The 22003-nt window shown below is 40.2% G+C and overlaps 2 protein-coding genes across 3 annotated transcripts in view; both read left to right on the top strand.

Moving 5' to 3' along the window:
* Positions 1-9245, top strand: part of Rfx7 (regulatory factor X7) — a 75896-nt gene extending 66651 nt beyond the window's left edge. For both annotated transcript variants that reach the window (XM_051197927.1, XM_051197926.1), the window contains exons 9-10: positions 1527-1822; positions 3052-9245. In XM_051197927.1, the coding sequence (XP_051053884.1) occupies positions 1527-1822; positions 3052-6324 (3569 nt within the window). In that variant the 3' untranslated portion in view covers positions 6325-9245. The remainder of the gene's footprint in view (positions 1-1526; positions 1823-3051) is intronic.
* A 249-nt stretch (positions 9246-9494) lies between these two features.
* Nedd4 (NEDD4 E3 ubiquitin protein ligase) overlaps positions 9495-22003 on the top strand; it is a 111318-nt gene continuing 98809 nt past the window's right edge. The window contains exons 1-2 of the mRNA XM_051197406.1: positions 9495-9499; positions 19691-19843. Coding sequence (XP_051053363.1) covers positions 9495-9499; positions 19691-19843 — 158 coding nt within the window. The remainder of the gene's footprint in view (positions 9500-19690; positions 19844-22003) is intronic.

Here is a 22003-nt window from a genome sequence, read left to right on the forward strand (position 1 = left end):
GTGGAGAGATGGCTCAGAAGTCAAGAGCACATATTGCTCTTGCAGATAACCTAGGTTCTATTCCCAGGACCCACATAGGAACACACAATCATCTGTAACTCCTGTCCCAGGAGATCTGAAGCCCTCTTACTTTTGCAGGCACTAGGCATGCACATACAGGAAGGCAAAACATTGATTAATATTCATTAATAAGTGAATATTTAAAATGTGCCAAAAATTACATGTTATAATTTCCATAATTAAAAGCAATATGGAAACACTAAGCTTTTTGCCAATTATATCATTGCTGAAAACTTTAAATCTCTTGAAATTTTGTTAACTCCTAGTAAATATTTAAAAGAATATTCATGATAAATATTTTCACTCTTTGAAATTTTTTTTATAAATATAGTGTCCGTCTTAAAGACAGGTTGTTACAAGTGTCCTTTTTGTGAGTCAGCTGCTTGGAATTCATTCTAGTCCAGAGAGGCTGGCAAGAGGACAAGGCAGGAAGTTGTGAGCCCTTGGCAGAGGCTTTCCTAGGTGCAGATGCTGGGAAAAGAGGAAGCAGTGGGCTGAGTTCAGAGAGAAAAAGGGCAGTAATTACACTATTTAAAAGAAAAGTAGAGATTCAAAGGTGAAGGGTTACCGACCAGAGTTAGCAAGAGAATTCTTGTGTCTTTCTCTTCTTCTAGCCTCCCTCCCCCACCCACACCAAGTTGTGGCTGTAACTAGAGGGACAAAGAGAAGACATTGTCTGGAGACAGAAGGCAAGGTGTGAGAGCAGGCTATCCTGCTCTTCCACCGCATACTGGGACTTCCTTACTACCTTAGTATGAAATGGGCTTTGTAAAAGTACTTTTATTATATACTCGGTTTTTCTTAAAATTTATATCTTGCTTTTTTTTTTCTGCTATCTTACTACTCTTTTTAAAATTTTCCAGTAACACTTTTCAAAATGCCTTAACATTAGAAATTCTGCTTCTTAATTTCTCTAGGTCACACTGGAATAATCATAAAGTAACAATTAAAATAATGGTTCATATTTTTGTGAATTTCTGGTAAGATTAAAAACTTGTTTTCCCCACATAAATTTTTCTAGGCTATGGAGTGGCTTTAGTGAATATTTATTAGGTTATCCTTTTATGGGTTGAATATTAAAATTATGAAAATGTATTAATTTCATCCTAAGTACAGAAAGGGATAGGAAAACTTGTTAGCATCTAATACAATATAAAAATGCTCTGTCGGCATGTGTTTTTGTTAATGTCCCCCATGTATGATACAGCTAATCTTATAAAATTGTCTGCCATTATTTACTTAACTGAAACTGGCCTGGTCAAACCATATTTTAGGATGTCATACTCTTGCTGACAGATATTTAGAAATGGAAGTCTATTACTTAGCTTTGTAAATAAGATGTGAGTTAGCATGTGCTGACTTAGTTGCTTTGTCCAGTAGATGGCTACATACTCAAAGAAACTGAGTAAGACGGCCTTCCACAAAAGACAGCATTTATTTTAGCTTTCCTTTGTGTTTATTTTCAGGACTTAAAGGAATTCCCCAGCCTTCTGCTTTTATACCTACAGCTGAAAGTAATTCTTTTCAGCCTCAAGTAAAGACTTTGCCCTCTCCAATTGATGCTAAGCAACAGTTGCAACGGAAAATTCAAAAAAAGCAGCAAGAGCAGAAACTGCAATCCCCATTGCCAGGAGAAGCCTCAGCAAAAAAAGCAGAAGGCACTACAGCCAACGGAGTGTCTGGTCTCCCCAATGGAAACCCTGCAATCCTTTCTCCCCAGCCCATTGGAATTGTGGTGGCAGCTGTTCCTAGTCCCATTCCGGTAATATTATTACTAGAGTTTGGCCTTTCTCAGATAGTGGGAAGTCATTTATTTTATTAGAAGTTGCAGGTGAGAAGAAGGCAAGGGTATGTGTAGCTATAATCAATCATAAAATGGTTTTATGGCCAGTCTCCCCCCTTCAGTCATTTGTCTTTCATTCCAAATGTGTATTACTGAGGAAAAGCAAACTCTAAACCTAACAAAAGTGAAGATATAAAGAGTGAAGATTTGCAACGTGTGCATATAACCAGTCAAAACTTTAGTAAGAATAAATCCAGGGCTGGAGGGATAGCTCAGCCATTAAAGACTAGGCTCACAACCATAAATATAAAGAATAAATCCATTTAAAAGTTGTTTCATCATTGGCTGAGTCAAGAAAATATAAACTTTTGGGAGCCTAAATGTTTTTATGAACATTAAAGTAAGCCAAATTATAATATGGTGTTAATGATCTTATAATTTAATGTGAGCCTGCTTCTGTAATTAGCTGGATGGATATAGGACGAGAATATTGTTCAGATCACTGTCACACAACTAACACTATAGTGAAGGAATTTTTCAGATGCAAGTGTATCTTACTAAAGTAAAGTGATAACCTTTATTATTGGCATTATTATTAAGGGGATATTTTCTCTTGTTTTTCTTCTCCTTATAAGTATCTTTATCATTACTATTCCATTAAAACGTTCAAGCCAGGCAGTGATGGTGTACACCTTTAATCCCAGCACTCGGGAGGCAGGGGCAGGCAGAGCTCTGTGAGTTAGAAGCCAGCCTAGTCTAGAGAGGGAATCCCATGACAGGCTCCAAAGTTACACAGAGAAACCCTGTCCTGGGAAAACAAAAAAAACTTCCAATATCTGATGGCCACTGAGGAACAGACTATAGGAGACCTTAGTTTTGTTTAGGACCTCCTTATCCACTGGGGTTTTTTTGTTTGTTTTTGTCTGGGATTAAAGGTGTGTGACACCACTGCCCAGAGATCCACAGTGGTTTTTACTATATTTACTACTATAGTGTATTACTATATTTCATAATGACATTGCATTATGGCTATATTTGAGGGTCTACTTATATAAAATTATCCAAAAGAACTCTTTTCTAACATTAAAACTACCTAATTTCTTTTTAATTAACAGTTAATAATCCTTCAATACTATGTAGATGTACAACATACTGTTGTATCCTGGACTTATTAAAATGGACATTTTGTTTTCTACATTTTTTTCCAGGTCCAGCGGACCAGGCAGTTAGTAACTTCACCAAGTCCAATGAGTTCTCCTGATGGCAAGGTTCTTCCCCTCAATGTACAGGTGGTCACTCAGCACATGCAGTCTGTGAAACAGACACCAAAGACTCCTCAAAATGTTCCAGCCAGTCCTGGTGGGGACCGTTCTGCCCGGCACCGCTACCCTCAGATCTTACCCAAGCCAGCAAACACCAGTGCACTCACCATCCGCTCTCCTACAACTGTGCTCTTTACTAGCAGTCCCATCAAAACTGCCGTTGTACCTGCATCACACATGAGTTCTCTAAATGTGGTGAAAATGACAACGATATCCCTCACAGCCAGTAACAATAATGCCCCTCTTAAACAGTCTGCCTCGGTCAGCAGTGCTGCTGGAACAGCAGAGGAATCAAAGAACGTTCCTCAGATCAAGAATGGTTCTGTTGTTTCCCTTCAGTCTCCTGGGTCCAGGGCCAGCAATGCTGGAGGAGCTTCTGCTGTGGAAGTCAAAATGGAACCAGAAGGTTCATCAGATGAGCACCCTCTACAGTGCCAAGAGAACTCTGAGGAGACTAAAGCTCCCCTAACAACACCCAGTGCCCTTTGGGGGCAAAAAAGTAATACAGATGGAGCAGTACCAAAACCTTCCAATGAAGGTGTCATTGAAGTAAAGGCAACTAAGCTCTGTGACCAGAGGACCAAATGTAAAAGTCGCTGTAATGAAAGTCTGCCAGGCACCTCAGCAGGCAATAATCAAAGCACTGTTACTCTTTCGGTTGCTACTCAGAACTTACCTTTCACCAGCACCAGCTCACCATCTAATGGTGACTCAGTAAATAAAGACCCTAAATTATGCACTAAAAGTCCAAGAAAACGACTGTCTGCTACACTGCAAGAGTCTCAGGTGCCTCCTATAAAGAAACCAATTGTGGAACAGCTTTCTGCAGTTACAGTAGAAGGTCAGAAACCAGGCACTGTTAAGAAGGACCAAAAGCTTCCACATTCAGGGAAAACAGAAAGTTCAACAGCAGGTGCTCAGATTCCTAACAAGGTGTCAATCAGTGTCAGTTCACACGTTTTAGAGGATCAGCCCTTGAACCCTACTCTTGTTGGCAGTGAATCAGTTCTGGAGCAGCAGACAACGCCATCATCATCCCCAGATGTAAAAGTCAAACTTGAAGGAAGTGTCTTTCTCTTGGACCATGAGTCAAAATCAGATGGCAGCTTTAATCCTAACGAATGGCAACAAGTTACTAAGGATTCTGACTTCATTGCTGCCAGCTGTGAACAACAGCAAGATATTAGTGTTATGACAATTCCTGAGCATTCTGATATCCATGATTTAGAGAAATCTGTTTGGGAATTAGAAGGGATGCCACAGGACACATACAGCCAGCAGCTACATAGCCGGATACCAGAATCTTCTTTGAATCAAATACAAGCACAGTCTTCAGATCAGTTACCATTGCAGTCTGAACTGAAAGAGTTTGAGTCTTCTGTTTCCCAGACAAATGAAAGCTACTTTCCTTTTGATGATGAACTTACACAAGATAGCATTGTGGAAGAGCTGGTGCTTATGGAGCAGCAGATGTCAATGAATAATTCACATCCTTATGGTAACTGCTTAGGAATGTCCCTTCAGAGTCAGTCAGTAACTCCAGGAGCTCCAATGTCATCTCATGCTTCCAGCTCCCACTTCTATCATCCAATCCATAGCAATGGCACTCCAATTCACACACCTACACCTACACCCACTCCTACACCAACCCCAACCCCAACCCCAACCCCAACATCTGAAATGATTGCTGGGTCTCAGAGTCTATCACGGGAGAGCCCTTGCTCCAGGCTTGCCCAGACAACACCTGTGGATAGTGCTTTAGGAAGTAGCCGACACACACCCATTGGTACTCCTCATTCTAATTGCAGCAGTAGCGTCCCTCCAAGCCCTGTTGAATGCAGGAATCCATTTGCATTCACTCCAATAAGCTCCAGTATGGCTTATCACGATGCCAGCATTGTCTCAAGCAGTCCTGTGAAACCAATGCAAAGACCCATGGCCACGCACCCTGATAAAACCAAGCTTGAATGGATGAATAATGGGTATGGTGGGGTTGGTAATTCATCAGTTTCTGGTCATGGCATCCTCCCAAGCTATCAGGAACTAGTAGAAGATCGTTTCAGGAAACCCCATGCCTTTGCTGTGCCCGGACAGTCATATCAGTCTCAGTCCAGACACCATGACACTCATTTTGGTCGTTTGACTCCAGTCTCACCTGTGCAGCATCAAGGTGCCACTGTAAACACCAACAAGCAAGAAGGTTTTGCAGTCCCTGCTCCTCTTGATAATAAAGGAACTAATTCATCTGCCAGCAACAACTTCAGGTGCCGGAGTGTGAGCCCTGCTGTCCATCGCCAGCGGAATCTTAGTGGAAGCACCCTCTATCCTGTGTCTAATATTCCACGGTCTAATGTAACCCCCTTTGGAAGTCCAGTAACCCCAGAAGTTCATGTTTTCACAAATGTTCACACAGATGCATGTGCCAACAACATAGCTCAAAGGAGTCAGTCAGTTCCCTTGACAGTCATGATGCAGACAGCCTTCCCAAATGCTCTGCAGAAGCAAACAAACAGTAAAAAAATCACTAATGTTTTGTTGAGTAAACTTGATTCTGACAATGATGATGCAGTGAGAGGTTTGGGAATGAACAACATGCCCTCCAATTACACAGCCCGGATGAATCTCACTCAGATTTTGGAAACTTCCCCTGTTTTTCCTAGTGCCAATTCACAAAATATGATCGATTCCAGCACTTCAGTTTATGAATTTCAGACACCATCTTACCTCACCAAAAGTAATAGCACCGATCAGATCAGTTTTTCTCCTGGAGATAATCAAGCACAATCTGAAATTGGAGAACAGCAATTAGATTTCAATAGCACTGTTAAAGACCTGTTGAGTGGAGACAGCCTGCAAACCAGCCAGCAGCTGGGAGGTCAGGTAGCATCTGATCTCACCAACACTGCATCTGATTTCCCTAGCGACATCAGGTTGTCTTCTGACCTCTCAGGCAGCATCAATGATTTGAACACCTTAGACCCAAATCTACTGTTTGATCCAGGTCGTCAGCAGGGACAAGATGATGAAGCCACACTGGAAGAATTAAAGAATGACCCACTGTTTCAACAGATTTGCAGTGAGTCAATAAACTCTATGACTTCATCAGGTTTTGAATGGATAGAAAGCAAGGACCATCCTACTGTTGAAATGTTGGGATAAATTGTGTTTTATAATATGTAGCACACTGTACCTAAAGACATATGTATTGTATTTGTCTTAATGGAAGTGCCTCCCGCAGCAGAAACACTATTAATTGTGACATTTTAAAAGCGTTTGCTGCAGAAGTGGTTTCTTCTTCAGTAGGAAATGGTTAGACTTGCCTCAGTTCTGGACAAGTTTCTGAAGACAGTAGGCTGTAGAGCAAGTATTAGGTTTTAAATTTTATAATGTTCCCCATTTAATCACATTTGCTAGTAAAGAATCCAGCTTTTTACAAGAGCAGTCTGGGTCTTTATTTTGTATAGGTTTATTTTAGTTCATCAGTTGATCTACATGGAATTTGAAAAAAAAAAAAAAAATCCATTTTTAGTCATAGGCTGTTTTGTTGTTGGCATTATCTTTTAGGTATGAAATCATAGCTAAGGTAAACTGTAGGCAAGAGAGTCTTCCTTAAAACAGGGATAATATTCAGGTTATTATAAATATTTAAGCTTGAAACATGAAGCTACTGTAGGATGAGAAATCTCTGTAGGACTTTCGGGGGCTGTGGAACCATTTATTCCCACAATGAAGGGCTTATGTAGGAGAAAATAATGGAAAACAAATGTTAATTTAAGGAAAGTAAAAGCTGCACTAAAAATTTTTAAGAGGAAAACTAGTAGCCATTTATTTGTGACATTGCTTTAGTCCAGGTTTAAAAGGTGGCTTTTAAAATGGAGCTCTCTAGCTCGCACACTTTGGCTCCCCCCTCTCTTCCTGTCCCTTTTTTTCCCCCTCTCCCTCCCACTCTGATCTCCCCCTTCCCTCTTTCTCTCCTTCCCAACCCTCCCCATCTCTTACACACACACTAGACATTGAAATTTAATAGCAGAAATACAAGCATGTTAGGAAACTGTCTCGTGTTTTATTATTTGCTTGTTGAGATTGGAGTGTTAGAAGGGAAATAGAGACTTTTTCTTAGTTCCTTCACTGCAGCTCTCTGTACATACTGAAGTTCTACTAAAGAATTATTTTTAATGCTTTTTGCCATGGTATCCTTTAGTAATCGGCTTTTCCTCCTCCTCAGTTTGCTCACTGCTTCACTTCTCTGAATGTAGTAATACAGTTTGATCATGGATCCTTTGCAAAACACCAAGCAGAAAAGAGATAATGTTAAGAGCCCAGCAAAAAAGCATTTCCTCATGTGAGGTGTGAAGCCTCAGATCTTTGTATCTCTGATAAAACAAAGAGAGTGATAATAGTACTTGAAGAAGAGGAGCATTTTATTACTTGCTTAACTTATTTATTGTGATGGACACAGTTGCAAAAGAAGCAAAGCACTCAGGATTTGTTTTAAAGTGTTTCTCTATGGCTCACATTTTGGTTTATGAATAGTATTTATGAGTTTCATGTTAACACAAAACTAGTGGGCAGCTTCATTTAAGTGAGTTTCAAGATTATTTTTAAAGAGATATTAAAGTTAACCTTAAGTTCTTAAAAGCTAACATGACACCATTCACTATACTCTCCTGAACCTAGCCAAGCTTTTCTTTACCTTAATTCAAAAATAAATCAGAAGACTGCAATCCAAATATTTAACAAATATGATGGAAGGGTTAATTTAATAAGGGTCCATTGTTCAACAGATTTAAAAAGTAGGGTATTAACATATTCTAATAAATCAATGGTGCTAGAGTTGGCTCAGAGGTTTATCTATGGATATGTCCTAGTTACTGGCATATTTGTGTGTTTGCTGTTAATTTTATTTAATGATTTGTTAGGTTTTTTCCTTGATACTAGTTATTTCTTCACTGTACATTGAGACACAGCACTACTGCACACCAAAGTATGTAATACCCAAAGGAGACTGTGTGATTTCTTCTAACAAATGATGGGAGCCTTTCTCAGTGAGAGACTCTGAAAAGGAGACTTTGAGGCCATTCTAATCCCTGTTTACATTGTTAGCTTCCTACTAATATACAAATAATGGAAATCTTTTTTGATAAAAACAGTATAGAGACTGGAGGATTTTTACCCACCCTGTACAGTATTGCAGCAAACTCTTTAAATTTGGCTGAATTCGTCCAGCAAACTTTTTGGGGTTCATATATTGCACTAAATTTGTTGAACCTGTGGTAGGCACATCTCTTAGGATAAATGCAACCAATACAGTCCACAGATTAAAATTTTTAAATGTGTTTCATTATGAAAAGACAAAATATCATCAAAGTGACAGATGAAATTGTCTTATGTAGCAATGTGCACTGATCTCAATGAGATATTTCTATTTCTTATTCTCTTACACGAGAATATTACAGCAGGAAGAATTAAGTTTAGTTTGCTTCACCATGTTAATACATGATCACAAAATGTGCATGAGTGTTCTTGACTTATCTTGTACAGTACTAGGTAATCCTGTAACCACTTTTTTTCCCCTCTTGGCTGTATTGAAACTGGCTCTGTGTTAACCAGGTGAGCATAGTTATTCACAGGTTATTTTGCTTTTTTAATGTTTACTAATCTGCTTAGTTGGTGTTGAATATGTTCTTTTCTTGGATTTTTTTCATTGTTTTGATGTTTAAAACATTTTGCATACTGTTTTATCATGATAAGACTTGATGAAGTAAATACTTTTGCATATAATTGCAATAAGCACTGACTTTTGAACTGAGCAAGAAGGAACGTGTTTTGTGCAGTGCATCTGAGGTTCAGATATCAGTCTTGTACTACAGTGTGCTTACTACACCTGAGGTGACAAAAGCAAGCCCTGTGTGTGTCTCATGTAGTGCAGAGTCAGATCCCGGTGCTTTGCTGTCTGTTGTACCTGCTGAGATTACAGTAGTTGAGCATCACAGTAGCATTTCAGTTCTCTTTTTTTATTAAAAGTCCTCAAATTGTTTTTTAAATGTTTTCAAAAACAATTAAAAACATTTTATATTATACTGACTGGATGTTAAGATGATTTATGGGATGCATTTTTATAGACAACTTGGCATTTTATGAATATGTTACCTGATGCTTTATTTCCCTTGAACTGGTGAAATGGTGGGGGTCGGGGGTGTGTAAAAATGGTGCAAGGCCAAACATGCCACCCCTCTACTATTCCACAAGAACTGACAGCTTGCTCACTGGCGCTCTTTCTCCAGTCTCTGGAATCGTGATGTTCCCTTGAGATATGTTGCCATCGGTACATGGCGTAAAGTTTATGTTATCTAAAAGGCCATCCTTTCTTTTGTTCTTTCATATGGTGCTTGCTTTCAGGTGTTAGGCTGGGAACTCTCTAGGTTGCTGTATTTCAGGAGCATTGAATACAAAAATGATATGTTAATATTTTCAGAAACAGGTCATGGGTTTACGAAGAGACAGAAGATACCAGAAACTTCCAGCTACTACAAAGCCATGGAACTAGGATCTAGGGTGGAATTTAGTCACTTTGATACAGAATCGGCAACTATAACATATCATTGACATGTTCTGAGTGAAACAGCCTCCTTACCTCTATGTGCAGATCTTTACATATCTGATAGCCCAACTATCACCCCCGAGCTAGATCCCCGAGTTTAGACAGGTGGAAGTAGTCATAAAGAGAGTGAAAATTGAGGAAGGAGCTGGGTGAACTACAGGAAGGCTCCCACATAGATGGCACCTACAAACCAAAACTTGAAAGCACTTGAAAATGAAAGTAGTCCTGAAAAAGATAAATCTCTCAAGATAGAGCAATGAACACCTGAGTGTTACTGCCTCAGCTGTAAGGAAATTTAGCTGTTCTCTTAATAACAATTTTAGTGTCAACCGTAGTAGCATGTGCCTGTAGCCCCAGCTACTGGGAAACTTAAGGCAGGAAAGTTTCCTGAGCCTAGGGGGCTTGAGACAAGTTTGGGCAATATATTGAGACTTTGCCCTGAAAAATAAAACTGAAGACAGAAGGTTCAAGGAGTTCATTCAATGGTTTGTTTGCACAAACAGGTTCTGACTTTCTGTGTTTTCAAGTTTTATGTTACTTTATAGTCACTGTGGTTTCCATAGCTTAAGTATACCCTCATTCATCCCAAGGGTAGTAAGGGCAGTTCCTACCAACTTTATCAGAGAAAAATCTCTTCCAGAATCTTCCAGGAGTCATTCCATACACACCCCTAGTCTCGGTGGACATGCAAAAACCTAAAAAGCCAGTTAGTTAGATTATTGGTTCATTTTTCATGGTTGGAAGAGAAGCCTGCTTTGTGGCATGTGGTCATCTAGTGGGCCATTGAAATGGCTCTGTAAATAAAGGTACCTACCCCCACATCTAAGCAGTTACCAGGACCCATGTGGTGAAAAGAGAATGATTTCCACAAGTTGTCCTCTGATCTCCACAGGCACACTGTGATGGTCAAAAGAAAACAACAGCTGAGTAGGATCATTGAATTTTTTAAATACTTATTTTCGTGTGTGTATATGCCCATCCATGTGTGCTGGTACCCCAGATCTCCTAGATCTCCTAGAGCTGAAGTAACATGGTGCTGGCAACCTCTGTACGAGCAGTATATGCTCTCTGAGCCATCTCTCCAGCCTCTTAACATACTGAGCCCTTGGGTTGGAGAGATGGCTTGGTGGTTAAGAGCACTGGCTGCTCCTCCAGAGGTCCTGGGTTCAATTCCCAGCAACTACATGGTGGCTCACAACCATCTGTAATGAGATCTGGTGCCCTCTTCTGGCAGAGCACTGTATCTATAATAAACAAATCTTTAAAAAAAAAAAAAAAAATAGATACTGAGCCCATCTTTGGGGAGCTTAAAGCCTGGTAAAGAATTAATTACAAAGCTGGATATATAACATGCTATGTAGAAGAAAAGGTTTTTCAAGGCAGGGTTTCTTTGGGTAGCATGTCCTGGAACTACTGGCCTTGAACTCACAGAGATATGCCTGCCTCTGCATCCCCAGTGCTGGCATTCACCACCCTGCACAGCTCTTTTGGTTTTCCATTTGTTGGTTGACTTTTCAAGAGGCTAAAGGTTCTTAAGACTTCATTTAGAATTTCATTGGTAAAAAGCTGTTAACTGGTATCCACCCCTCTCTACAAACTGACAAATTGGATATAATTCTCATAAGTATAAATTGTCTCAGTTCCTATTTCTACAATTGACCACATTTTCTTATTAAATGTATATCGCATATGTTAATGTATTATTAACGAAATTTTACAAGTTTGTTAATTGAGTCGTATATAAAGAAGTTTTTTGTTTTTGTTTTTTTAATGTATGCCTGCTTTGGAGTTAATAATAATACAGGAGATGGAAGTGAAGACAGAAAGATTGACTATTCAAAAAAGACTTCCCCAATAGGCAGTGGCAGTGCATGCCTTTAGTCCCAGCACTCAAACAGAAACAGGAAGATCTCTTTGAGTTTGAGGCCAGGCAGAGAAACCCTGTCTTGAAAAACAAAATTTATTTGTCCACCCTTAATCCATCTCTAGAGAGGCAGCAGCAGGTAAATCTCTTGAGTTCTAGTCCAGCCAAAGCTATACAGTGAGACCCTTTTTCACAAACAATAAGATAACTGAATAATTGAGATTTGAATATAGGTTGGTTACTCATGGATACTGAGGAATTACTGAGTGTGCTAAGGGCATTGTGTTTGTACGATAAAACCCATCTGTTAGGCATAGAGGCGCTCTGAGTTTGAGGCCAGCCTGCTCTACAGAGCAAGTTCCAGGACAGCCATAGAAACCGTCTGACTGGGGGTTGGGGGGACATGACATACATCCAGTAATACCCATCTCTTTTGTAGATTAATGCTGAAGTACAGAGGTGAACGCAGAATGCCCTGGGGAAGATGAGATGGGGAGGAGTGGGAGACAGCAAGGATGTTACTTAAAATCGTGACAATTATTTAATCTATATAAGAATTTGTGCAGGTTCATCATGGTTCAAATTTGGTTTTTATTCTATTCTATTTGAACATGTTTCCATGAAAAAGTTTTTTATCATCCCGTTTCCTATCAAATAATAGATTTTAAAGGACATAACTCAAAATTCAGGCCCCTTCAGAGGTTCCTGAGGGTTTGAGCAGTAAGCTCCTTCAAATCCTGAGTTAAGAAGAGAGTAGGGCTGAGTGCTAAAGAAAGCCATGCACAGTACATACTTACGGCCATTCCTACCTTTATCTTTCAAAACTTGTCCTGACAAATTTGCCTCTGATCTTACTTAGGCTGTGCTCTGTTTTTTCAAAAGATACTTTTGGGGCTGGAGATGTAGTTTAATTAGTAGAGTGGTTACCTAGTGTGCACAAAGCATGGGCTGGAGCCCAACTGCACATGGTGGTTCGTGCACACCTATAATCCCAGCACTCAAAAAGTAGACACAGGAATATCAGAAGTTCAAGGTGATACTTGGCTAGGTAGCCTGGGTGGGATGTGTAAGGGTAGCCTGGGATGTGTAAGACCCTGTCTCAAAAAATAAAAAATATATATATATATATATATATTTTTTTTTAAGCTGGGTGATATTGGCACATGCCTTTAATCCCAGCATGGATCTCTGAGTTCAAGGACAGCCTGGTCTATAAAGTGAGTTCCAGGACAGCCAGGACTACACACAGAACCCATGACTCAAAAAAAAAAAATTTTTTTTTTCTTTAAAATCACATCCACTGTCATCTGAGGGGAAATCCTTCACCAGTCTACCTCTGGCATTAAGAAGACTAAAGGAGTAACAGATTTAGGCGTTTATAATAGTATTTTGCCCAGTACTTACTGAACTAGAAGCTTGCTTTGTTTTGTTTTCTTGTTTGCTTGCTTTTGAGACAGGGTTTCTCTATGTAATATCCCTGGCTGTCCTGGAACTAGCTAGCCTCAACTCACAGAGATCTGCCTGCTTCTGCCTCCTGAATGCTGGGATTAAATGTGTACATTACACCTTCTGGCAACTGGAAGCGTCTTTAAGTCTACTTCCCTTGTATACACCAAAATAAATCTAATAACTCCTGTAGCAAGTACACAAAGGAGGCTGAAGAGATGACTCGGTGCTTAAGAATGATAACTGCTTTTACAGAGGACCTGGGATTGAGTCCCAGCACCTACATGATGGCTCACAAACACCTCCAGATCCAAGAGATCCTACATAGGCTTCTGGTCTCTGGACACCTGAATGTATGTTATGCACATAAACTCACAAAGATGGGGTGGGGAGAGAAGAAGGGAGGAGGGAGGAAGGCAGGGAGGAAAAGAAAGAAAAAGGAAGGAAGGTAGTTTGAATGTGTCCCCCATAAGCTCATATATTTGAATGCTTGATTCACAATTGTTTGTTAGACCTGTTGGGAAGGGTTAGGAAGTATGGCCTTGCTAGAGGAGATGTGTTACTGGGGGTAGGCTTTGGGGTTTCAAAAGTATATCATTCCCAGTTAGCTCTCCCTCTTCCTTCTCCTCCCTTCTCTCCCTGTCCTCCTCCCCTTCTCTCTCCCTGTGCTTGTGGATCAGGTATAAGTTCCCAGCTACTTCTCCAGTACCATGCTGCGTGCTGCCATGCTACCTGTCATGATGGCCATGGAGTCTAATCTTCTAGAACAGTGAACCCTAAATTAAGTGCTTGCTTTTGGTCATGGAGTCTTGTCACAGCAGTAGGAAAGTAAGACTCAGAAGTGGGATGGGAAGAGTATTAAGCTAAGAAATTGTTCTCTGTGGTTGTAAGTAAGTGGGATGAGTATTGTCTAAGATTCCCAGGCTAGATATTCTATCCAAGTCATCTATAGTCAAGATGCCTGCTTACAGATCTTCAGGGGAATATCTGAATGTGTTTGCATTTTGAAATATGTTATTTTCTTTGCCAGCCCCAACAGATGGTCACCCTCACTGCCTTTAACAGAATTTTTAACTGATGTGACAATAGCCATATGGTCTTTCTGGGAGCAGGCTAAATATTTGCATTAAGCTCATCTTTGATTCAGCCACCATTTTACTGTGTAAGTCTGAGGACATCTTCAAACTGAAAGAAAATGCAAGAGTATTTTACTTTGTGTTTTTAATTTGATGACCGAGTCCACAGCATACAGCCACAATTGTGAATCTGTGCTATCCAAATATATTTGGAATATTTAATGTAAGCCTGTGTTTAACAATCAGCTAAGCTCCTATTCACTGGTGGTCTTATGGATGGAAGGTGACCTCCACATTAAGAGAGGAAAAGAGGGGCTGGTGTGATGGCCCAGCAACCACATGGTGGCTCACCACCATCTATAATGAGATCTGATGCCCTCTTCTGATGTGCAGCATGCATGCAGGCAGAACACTGTGTACATAATAAATAAAATATTTTAAGAAGAAAATAAAAAAAGAGAAAAAAGAGAGAGGAGAGACTAACATTTCTTGAGCACTGTGCAGAATCTTCCAGTAACTTAGTACAGAAATGCCAAGTTGGACGCTTTGGATGGACTTAAAGTAAAAACTATTTCTTGCTGCTTCTTACTAACTCCTTACCCACCTCAGAGAGCCCAAGTTCTGCAGAGGAGCCACAAGCCGTGACCCACCAGATAAGAACCACACCTCTAAAAGAACTAGAAGTAGGATTAATACATAAATTAATTCATAGTTGTGGGATATTACAGTCTTTATAATATTCTTCAGCCTCAATTGTATACAAGTAAGTTTTAAACCTTATAATTCAAATGAATATGAAAATATGGTAACTCTCAGTCCCATTCCTGAAGGGAGAAAATCATGGGTGCCTAGCAGGAACAAGGCCTCCTGTAAAATCCTCCAGGCGGTGGTGGCGCACACCTTTAACCCCAGAACTGGGGAGGCAGAGGCAAGAGGATCTCTGTGAGTTTGAGGCCAGCCAGGGCTACACAGAGAAATTATGTCTCAAAATAAGAAAAAAGAAAAAGAAAGATTGTGAAACCCACCAGGCTAACTCCCAGGACACCAGAGGCAGGAACTGCACGTAGACCAGAGTCTGCTTTACCTTCCTGAAAATGACTGTAATTCATGTCTGTTGCTTTGTCTTCTTATCCCTTTCTTCTTTTCAGGAGAGGTGGTTCATCTTTAAGGCAGAGCCATCTTTTAGAGCAAGGCTTTGGACATGGGGTCCTGGAACAAGTCTTACAGTAGGGCCCTCAATTTGACCTTGGAGATTAAGGTCACGTCTTGTGAGAAGGTTTCTGAGGCTCTCCCTCCTCCCCTTCCTCCTCCCCTCTTTCCCTTCCCTCCTCCCTTCCTTCCTTTCCTTTCCTTCCCTCCTCCCCTCACTCCTTCCCTCCTCCTCCCCTCCCTCCCTCCCTTCCTTCCTTGCTCTCTCTCTAAAAATCATTTATGTGTGCCTGTGAATGCATGCAATGTGCTACACTCCACCTGTGGAGGTCAGAGAACACCTTGAGAGAGTCAGTCCTCTCAGGGTGTGGGTCTACATAGTCCAGGCCACCCAGGGACACATAAAGAGAACCTCTCCATAAAAAGAAAATGCTTAGCCTTGGAGATTATAGCAAGAATGAGAGAATCTCTATGAATTGAATCCAGAATGGTTACCTCCCAAGACACATATCAATAAGGAGGCCATCCCATAATGTCCTATAAGGTATCCAACCTAACACTGAACAATTCTCCACATAACACAAACAGACAAATGAATTGAAGAAGGCCACACAGGATCTGAAAGAGGCTGGGAAGGAATCACAAAGGAAATGAGAGGCTCTAAAGGTCAGATGGGAAAGTTAGTTGGCAACCTCCATAACAGATTAGATCAAGCAGAAGAAAAAATTATGGGAATCTCTGCAAATACCACAGCCAGAAGAGTGTCTGACGATCACAAAGAGGCAAGGAGGAAGTCCAGTTCACCATGACTCAGTAGTCAGTGTTGGTTTAAACTTTGAGAGTCTGACACCAGATTATTTATTTTAGGTATATTTAAGCACAGCACAATTTGGGGGGGAAAGTTTCCTGGTGATAATTAACTCACTGCTGTGTACACAACAAAGCTTAAGACATGACCACATTGAAACTCTAGTAAAGTACAAGTGACATCTTCCACAAAGATAGGTTCTGTAGATTAACAGAGAAAAAGGGCTCAAGATAAACAAGTTCAAGATAAGGGTCTGGGGGAAGATGGTGTCATGGATTAACTGAGAGAAACGAGCTCAAGATAATGATCTGGGGGAGCTGGTGTGTTCAGCCCATACAGATAATGCAAAGGTCACCCAACTTAACCATATCCATTTCCAGTCCCCTGGGCAGAAAACAGGTTATACATCTCCCTTTGGAGAGACAACCGTATGTTTTTAACATTCCTGGTTTCTCTAATGCTTATCTGTGAGCACAAGAACCTACATTCCTCCTACCAAAAAAAAATAAATAAATAAACAAGATTTTTGGGTTGTTAGTGTCTGACAGAAAGAGCAAAAGAGAGGTATAAGAAAGAAAAGTATGAGGAGAAAATGCAATAATTTTGGGTTACCCTTTAAAATATTCAGATCATTGGCATACTTGAGGGAGAAAAGTTACCAATTGGGGGCGTACAAAACATTTTCAGTAAAATAACAGCAAAAAAAGTCCCCAAATCTTGGAAAAGACATGGCTGTCCAGGTATGAGAGACATTTAGAACCTCAAACACTAATGACCATAAAAGTACATCTCTATGACATACTATCGTTAAGTTGTTAAAAACACAGGACAAAGGAAGTAATACAATCTACAAGAAGTAAATGTCAAGTAACAATTAAAGGCAACAGCAGACTTCTCAGAAACAACTCTTAAATGTCAGGAGGGCATGGAAAGATATATTTTGAGTACCAAAGAAAAATAACTACTAACCAAGACTATTGTACACAGGAAGATTATATTCACAGTTGAAGAAGTTAAGAACTTCCATTTTAAAAATAAATTAAGGAGACAGAGGCAAGTGGATCTCAATGATTTTGAGGCCAGTCTGGTCTACAAATTGAGTTCCGGACAGCAGGACTATCATACAGAGAAACCCTATCTCTCTAAAACCAAAAATGAAAGAATAAAAAAAAAATAAGTTAAAGGAATACATAACCATGAGACCAGGAGTGCAGCAGATTTTTAAAAGCATCCTATTCCCAGAAGAGAAAGTTTAGTAAACACTATCATTAAAAATGTGAATAAATCCCACTAGGAAAGAGATATACCAATGAGGACTAAGAAAGTACTACTAATATAGTAAACCATCAGATTTACAAGATAAATAGGAAAAAATAAGGAAAATATATTCAAAGCTACATGAAGAATATGAGATGAAAATCTATATGACAAGTGTTGGAACAGCACCTAATTTTATAAAAATGAATACTAGTGGACATACAAAGTACATTTAGGCTACAATGTGACAGTGGGTGACTTCAATACCAACAATAATTTTTGCATAACTGGAGAAAACTTCCCAAAATTCATGTAAGATCCCAAAGACTTCATGTAGAACCATTCCAGAGACACAGTAAGACATAAGGAAAATATTTCAGGATATTGGCACAGGTAACTATTCTAGATAAGACTTCAAACATAGAAAAAATGAAAAACTGGCGCCTGAGGCTGAAGAGATGGCTCAGTAGTTAACAGCACTGGCTGTTCTTCCAGAGGACCTGGGTTCAATTCTCAGCACCCACATGGCAGCTCACAACTGCCTATAAGCCTACCTCCATGGGATCTGACACTGTTGTGAAATAATCTTTTTTGTACACTGCAAATACATGTCACTCTGCTTGGCTTAGTTTAAAAAAAAAAAAAAAAAAAGCTGAATGGCCAATAGCTAGGCAGGATTTTCAGGGCAGGGAGAACACTGGGAAGAAGGGCAGGGTCACCAGGAGACAGAGGGAGAGTGATATGCTAGAGGAAGACAGACAGGTAAAGCCACGAGCCATGTGGCAATATGTGGATTAATAGAAATTGTCTAAGTTTTGAGAGCTAGTTAGTAACAAGCCTAAGCTACGGCTGAGGTTTTATAATTAATATAAAGTCTCCATGTCACTATGGGGGATCTGGTGGTCCCAATGAAAAGATCTGAATATATGATACTCATACAGACATACATACAGGCAAAATGCTAATACACATAAAATAAAAGTAAATAAATTAAAAAGAAATTAGTCTTGCCAGGCAGTGATGGCACACACCTTTAATCCTAGCACTTGGGATACAGAGGCAGGTGGATCTCTGAGTTCAAGGCCAGTCTGGTGTACAAAGCAAGTTCCAGGACAGCCAGAACTGTTACACAGAGAAACCCTGCCTCAAAAATTGCCCTCCTCCCAAAAAATTAGTCTCATTATGGGTCGCAGATATAGCTCAGTGATAGACTATTTGCCTGGCATATATGAGGCTCTGTATTCATTCCCGAGCACTGAAAACAGACATGTCATGGGAGCACTATATTATTTTTTTTTATTATTTTGTGTCAAAACTATCTTAAAGGCTGGAGAGATGGCTCAGCAGTTCAGAGTACTGCCTGCTCTTCCAAAGGTCCTGAGTTCAATTCCCAGCAACCATATGATGACTCACAACCATTTGGTAATGAGATCTCATGCCATTTTCTGGCATGCAGACATACATGCAGGCAGAACACTATACATAATAAATAAATATTTAAAAAAAAAACTACCTTAAATTTCTCCCTTCTTCAATTCCCTTCTCTTCCTGCCTCCCTCCAGCCCCTCCTGATTTCTCCTTTCCTTTCTTCCATCCTCCCACCCCCAATTTAAAAAGAACACTGAGCATGATAACAGGATCTGCAACGTATTTCATGCTATGTTACACCTTTGCTCAACTCTGGCCTTCAGCTTCCTGTCTCTCTGAGAAGAAGGGAAGCCACTGCTCTCACCTGAAATTCTTGTAAGGTCCAGGACTAGCAAGTGAGGGCTGAGCAGAAGAGCCTCAAGGACAGAAGCTCTGCTAGATGACAGGTCCCGAGCTACTCACAGGCCTGATCTAAAGACTTCTGTGCATTTCATAGTGTTAGCCTGATTTCCTAGGTTTGCCCTTGAATGCTTGCTTCATGGAGTAGTGTGGAAAATCAGATGTCATAGAAAAACATTTAGTTCATAAATTGCACAAAAATTTCTGAGTTAGAGGAGTCTGAGATCATCTGTCTCTAGTCATGGATCTAGTAACAGACACTTGTTTTTTTTTGTTTTTGTTTTTTTTTTAAGTAAACTTAGGGAATGAGGATGCTGCTCTCAGCTGGTAGACTGCTTACTTAGCATTCACAAAACCCTACATTCAGTCACTGCCTGAACTGAGAAGCAGAGGCATCAAGATCAGAAGTTTAAGGCCATCCTCAGCTGTATATGGGGTGAGAGGCCAGCTGAGATACTTGAAACCTTTTCTTAGAGGGGCTGAGGGAAAGAGGAAAAAGGAAGAGTAGACCTAGACAGCCACTGAAAATAATTGTACTGATTTCTTTTATCGTGTAGGAATTTATGTGGAAAACGCATCAAGAAGGATTTGTACCTGCTTGTGTTTTCCAAAATGGACCCAGAGCGAAAAGAACCCGCGGCGTCTTGTAGGTTCTCCTTTAGTTTTCGCTCGGTTTTGCCGCCATTTGCATTGCTTCACAATTGCATTAGGTAAGCACAAAGCTGCATGATGTTTTTCAGTTTGACCACCAGATGGAGACAAATCTTGAATAGTGTCTGTCTAGTTCAGTGCTAGAGGCTGTTTGTGAGCAAATACAAAATGCAGGCTTTGCAAGAGTGACATTATAATCTAGCAGAGAAAGATAGGAACTCAAGAATCTGTATTTCAGAGCAACATAGAGCTTTAAAATTCTCATTCTATAGTTCTAAATTTATAAATTTTTATTTTTGTTTACATTGGTCTATTTCTTTTCTTTCTTTTTCTTTCTCTCTCTTCCCCCACCACCCCAGTGGAAACCCCAAACCCAAACACCTTTATTCCAATTAGAAAATCAAGTCTGAAACATGAAAAATTAAACTGTACAAACAAATGCAGCCAGCCCCTAATGCAGTGAATGCCTACTTCTACTGGAATCAGCTTTGGTAACCTTTAAGACAATGTAACAGCTTGAAGGAGGAATTAGGATAGTCTCCAAGTTGTTTCCCTATTAAAAACCATACAAAATACAATTTATTAAGAGGGAGAGAGAACCAGACATGGTACCATTTGCCTGTACTCAGAACACTCAGAAGATGGTAGTTTGGGATATCACAAATTATGGGCTAGGTTCCACAGTGAGACCCTTTCTCAAAAGACTAAAATAATAATCATAACAATAATGTAAATAAAATTCACCTAAATGAAGGAGTATAGATTGTATAAAAATGAGGATATTCCAATCAATATGCTATTATGAAGGTAACTCTAAAACATCAGTCTGCAAATTTTATTGAATTAAGATGGCATTACTAGAGCTGGGCAGTGCACAGAGCTGGTTCCAGGACAGCTAGGGCTATCACACAGAGAAGCCACCCTGTCTTGAAAAACCAATAAATAAATGAACAAGTAAATAAGATGGCATTACTCGAGCAGCTAATGTATACTGTTCCAATATAAAATGTCCTGTTAGGACATAGATTAACAACTGGTTACTTGGGATCTGATGTAGGTATATAGGACCAAAATAGCCACATGATTGTAACAGCTGAGAACTCTGCACACGAGCAGATAGGCCAGCAAAGTGGCTGCTCATGAAGAAATGTGATGATCACAGTACCCTTGGGGGCTCTTGTAGTGAGAGGTTTTGAAATACATTGCTGTGCTTTTTATTTTTGAATGTCTTGCTCATGACTTTCCCCCTTGTTTAAATATCACTGTCTTCAAAGGTTTAGGAATTTTACAACAGGAATACAAAGGTTTACTCTTTTCCTCTAGAACCTCATTTCAAAGTGAAGATCTTCAAAGCCATATCTCTCCATTAGATTCTATCCAGGAAAATACTTTGGGGTTACAGCTCAGTTGTTAGAGTGCACAAAGCCTGGAGTTCATACCCTAACCCCACCATATAAACCAGCCTCAGTGGGTTATACCTGTAATCTCAGGAGTTCGGGAGTTCTGTTCCCCTAACTCCTTAGTGAGTTTGATGCCAGTCTGGGGTACAGGAGACTGTCTCAAAACAGCAGCAACAAAAACCTTAGAGAAGGGGGCAATAATGATCAGGAAATTAGATGCACAAGAAATGGAGGCAGTGAGAACGCCGAGTGGATGGATGCAAATTCTCTCAGAAGCTGGTCACAGCAGCAAGATCAGAAAGGCAGGGAGATGATCCCAGGAGGAAGCTGGATTCACAGTGGAGCGAGCGTATCAGTGTCCACCACATGCCACTCTAGCTGCAGGAAACACCCAGACTTCTGGCCAGGCTCAGACTACTGTCTCCAGGGGCTGGGTTAGCACTTACAGACCATGTGACTTGCAAGCTTCCAGACCCAGAGCAGAGAGCTGGATAGGGCAAGGGCAGTGCAAACAGGCTCAGAACCTGCTTGTTGATAAGAAGGGCCAGCTTGTTCTGTTTGAAACTTACAAAATATCCTCAAATATCTAGAGATCTGAGGCATGGTATAGTATAGTTTTTAATATAAACCATAAGACATGAGGTCATGGCAATTTCCTGTCACACAAAAAAGGCAATAAAAGCCCTTCCTGGTTAGGGAGGAGGAGCCTAAGGGAGAAGGCCAGGAGGGTGGAATTCTCCAGTTGGGTGAAAGGGAATCTTAGGAGAAAGTCAGCTCAGGCATTCTTTCTGTCTGGAGACTTGGAAGAACACCCCACAC

The sequence above is a fragment of the Phodopus roborovskii genome, unplaced genomic scaffold (assembly GCF_943737965.1).
Source record: "Phodopus roborovskii unplaced genomic scaffold, PHOROB, whole genome shotgun sequence".
Lineage (NCBI taxonomy): Eukaryota > Metazoa > Chordata > Mammalia > Rodentia > Cricetidae > Phodopus > Phodopus roborovskii.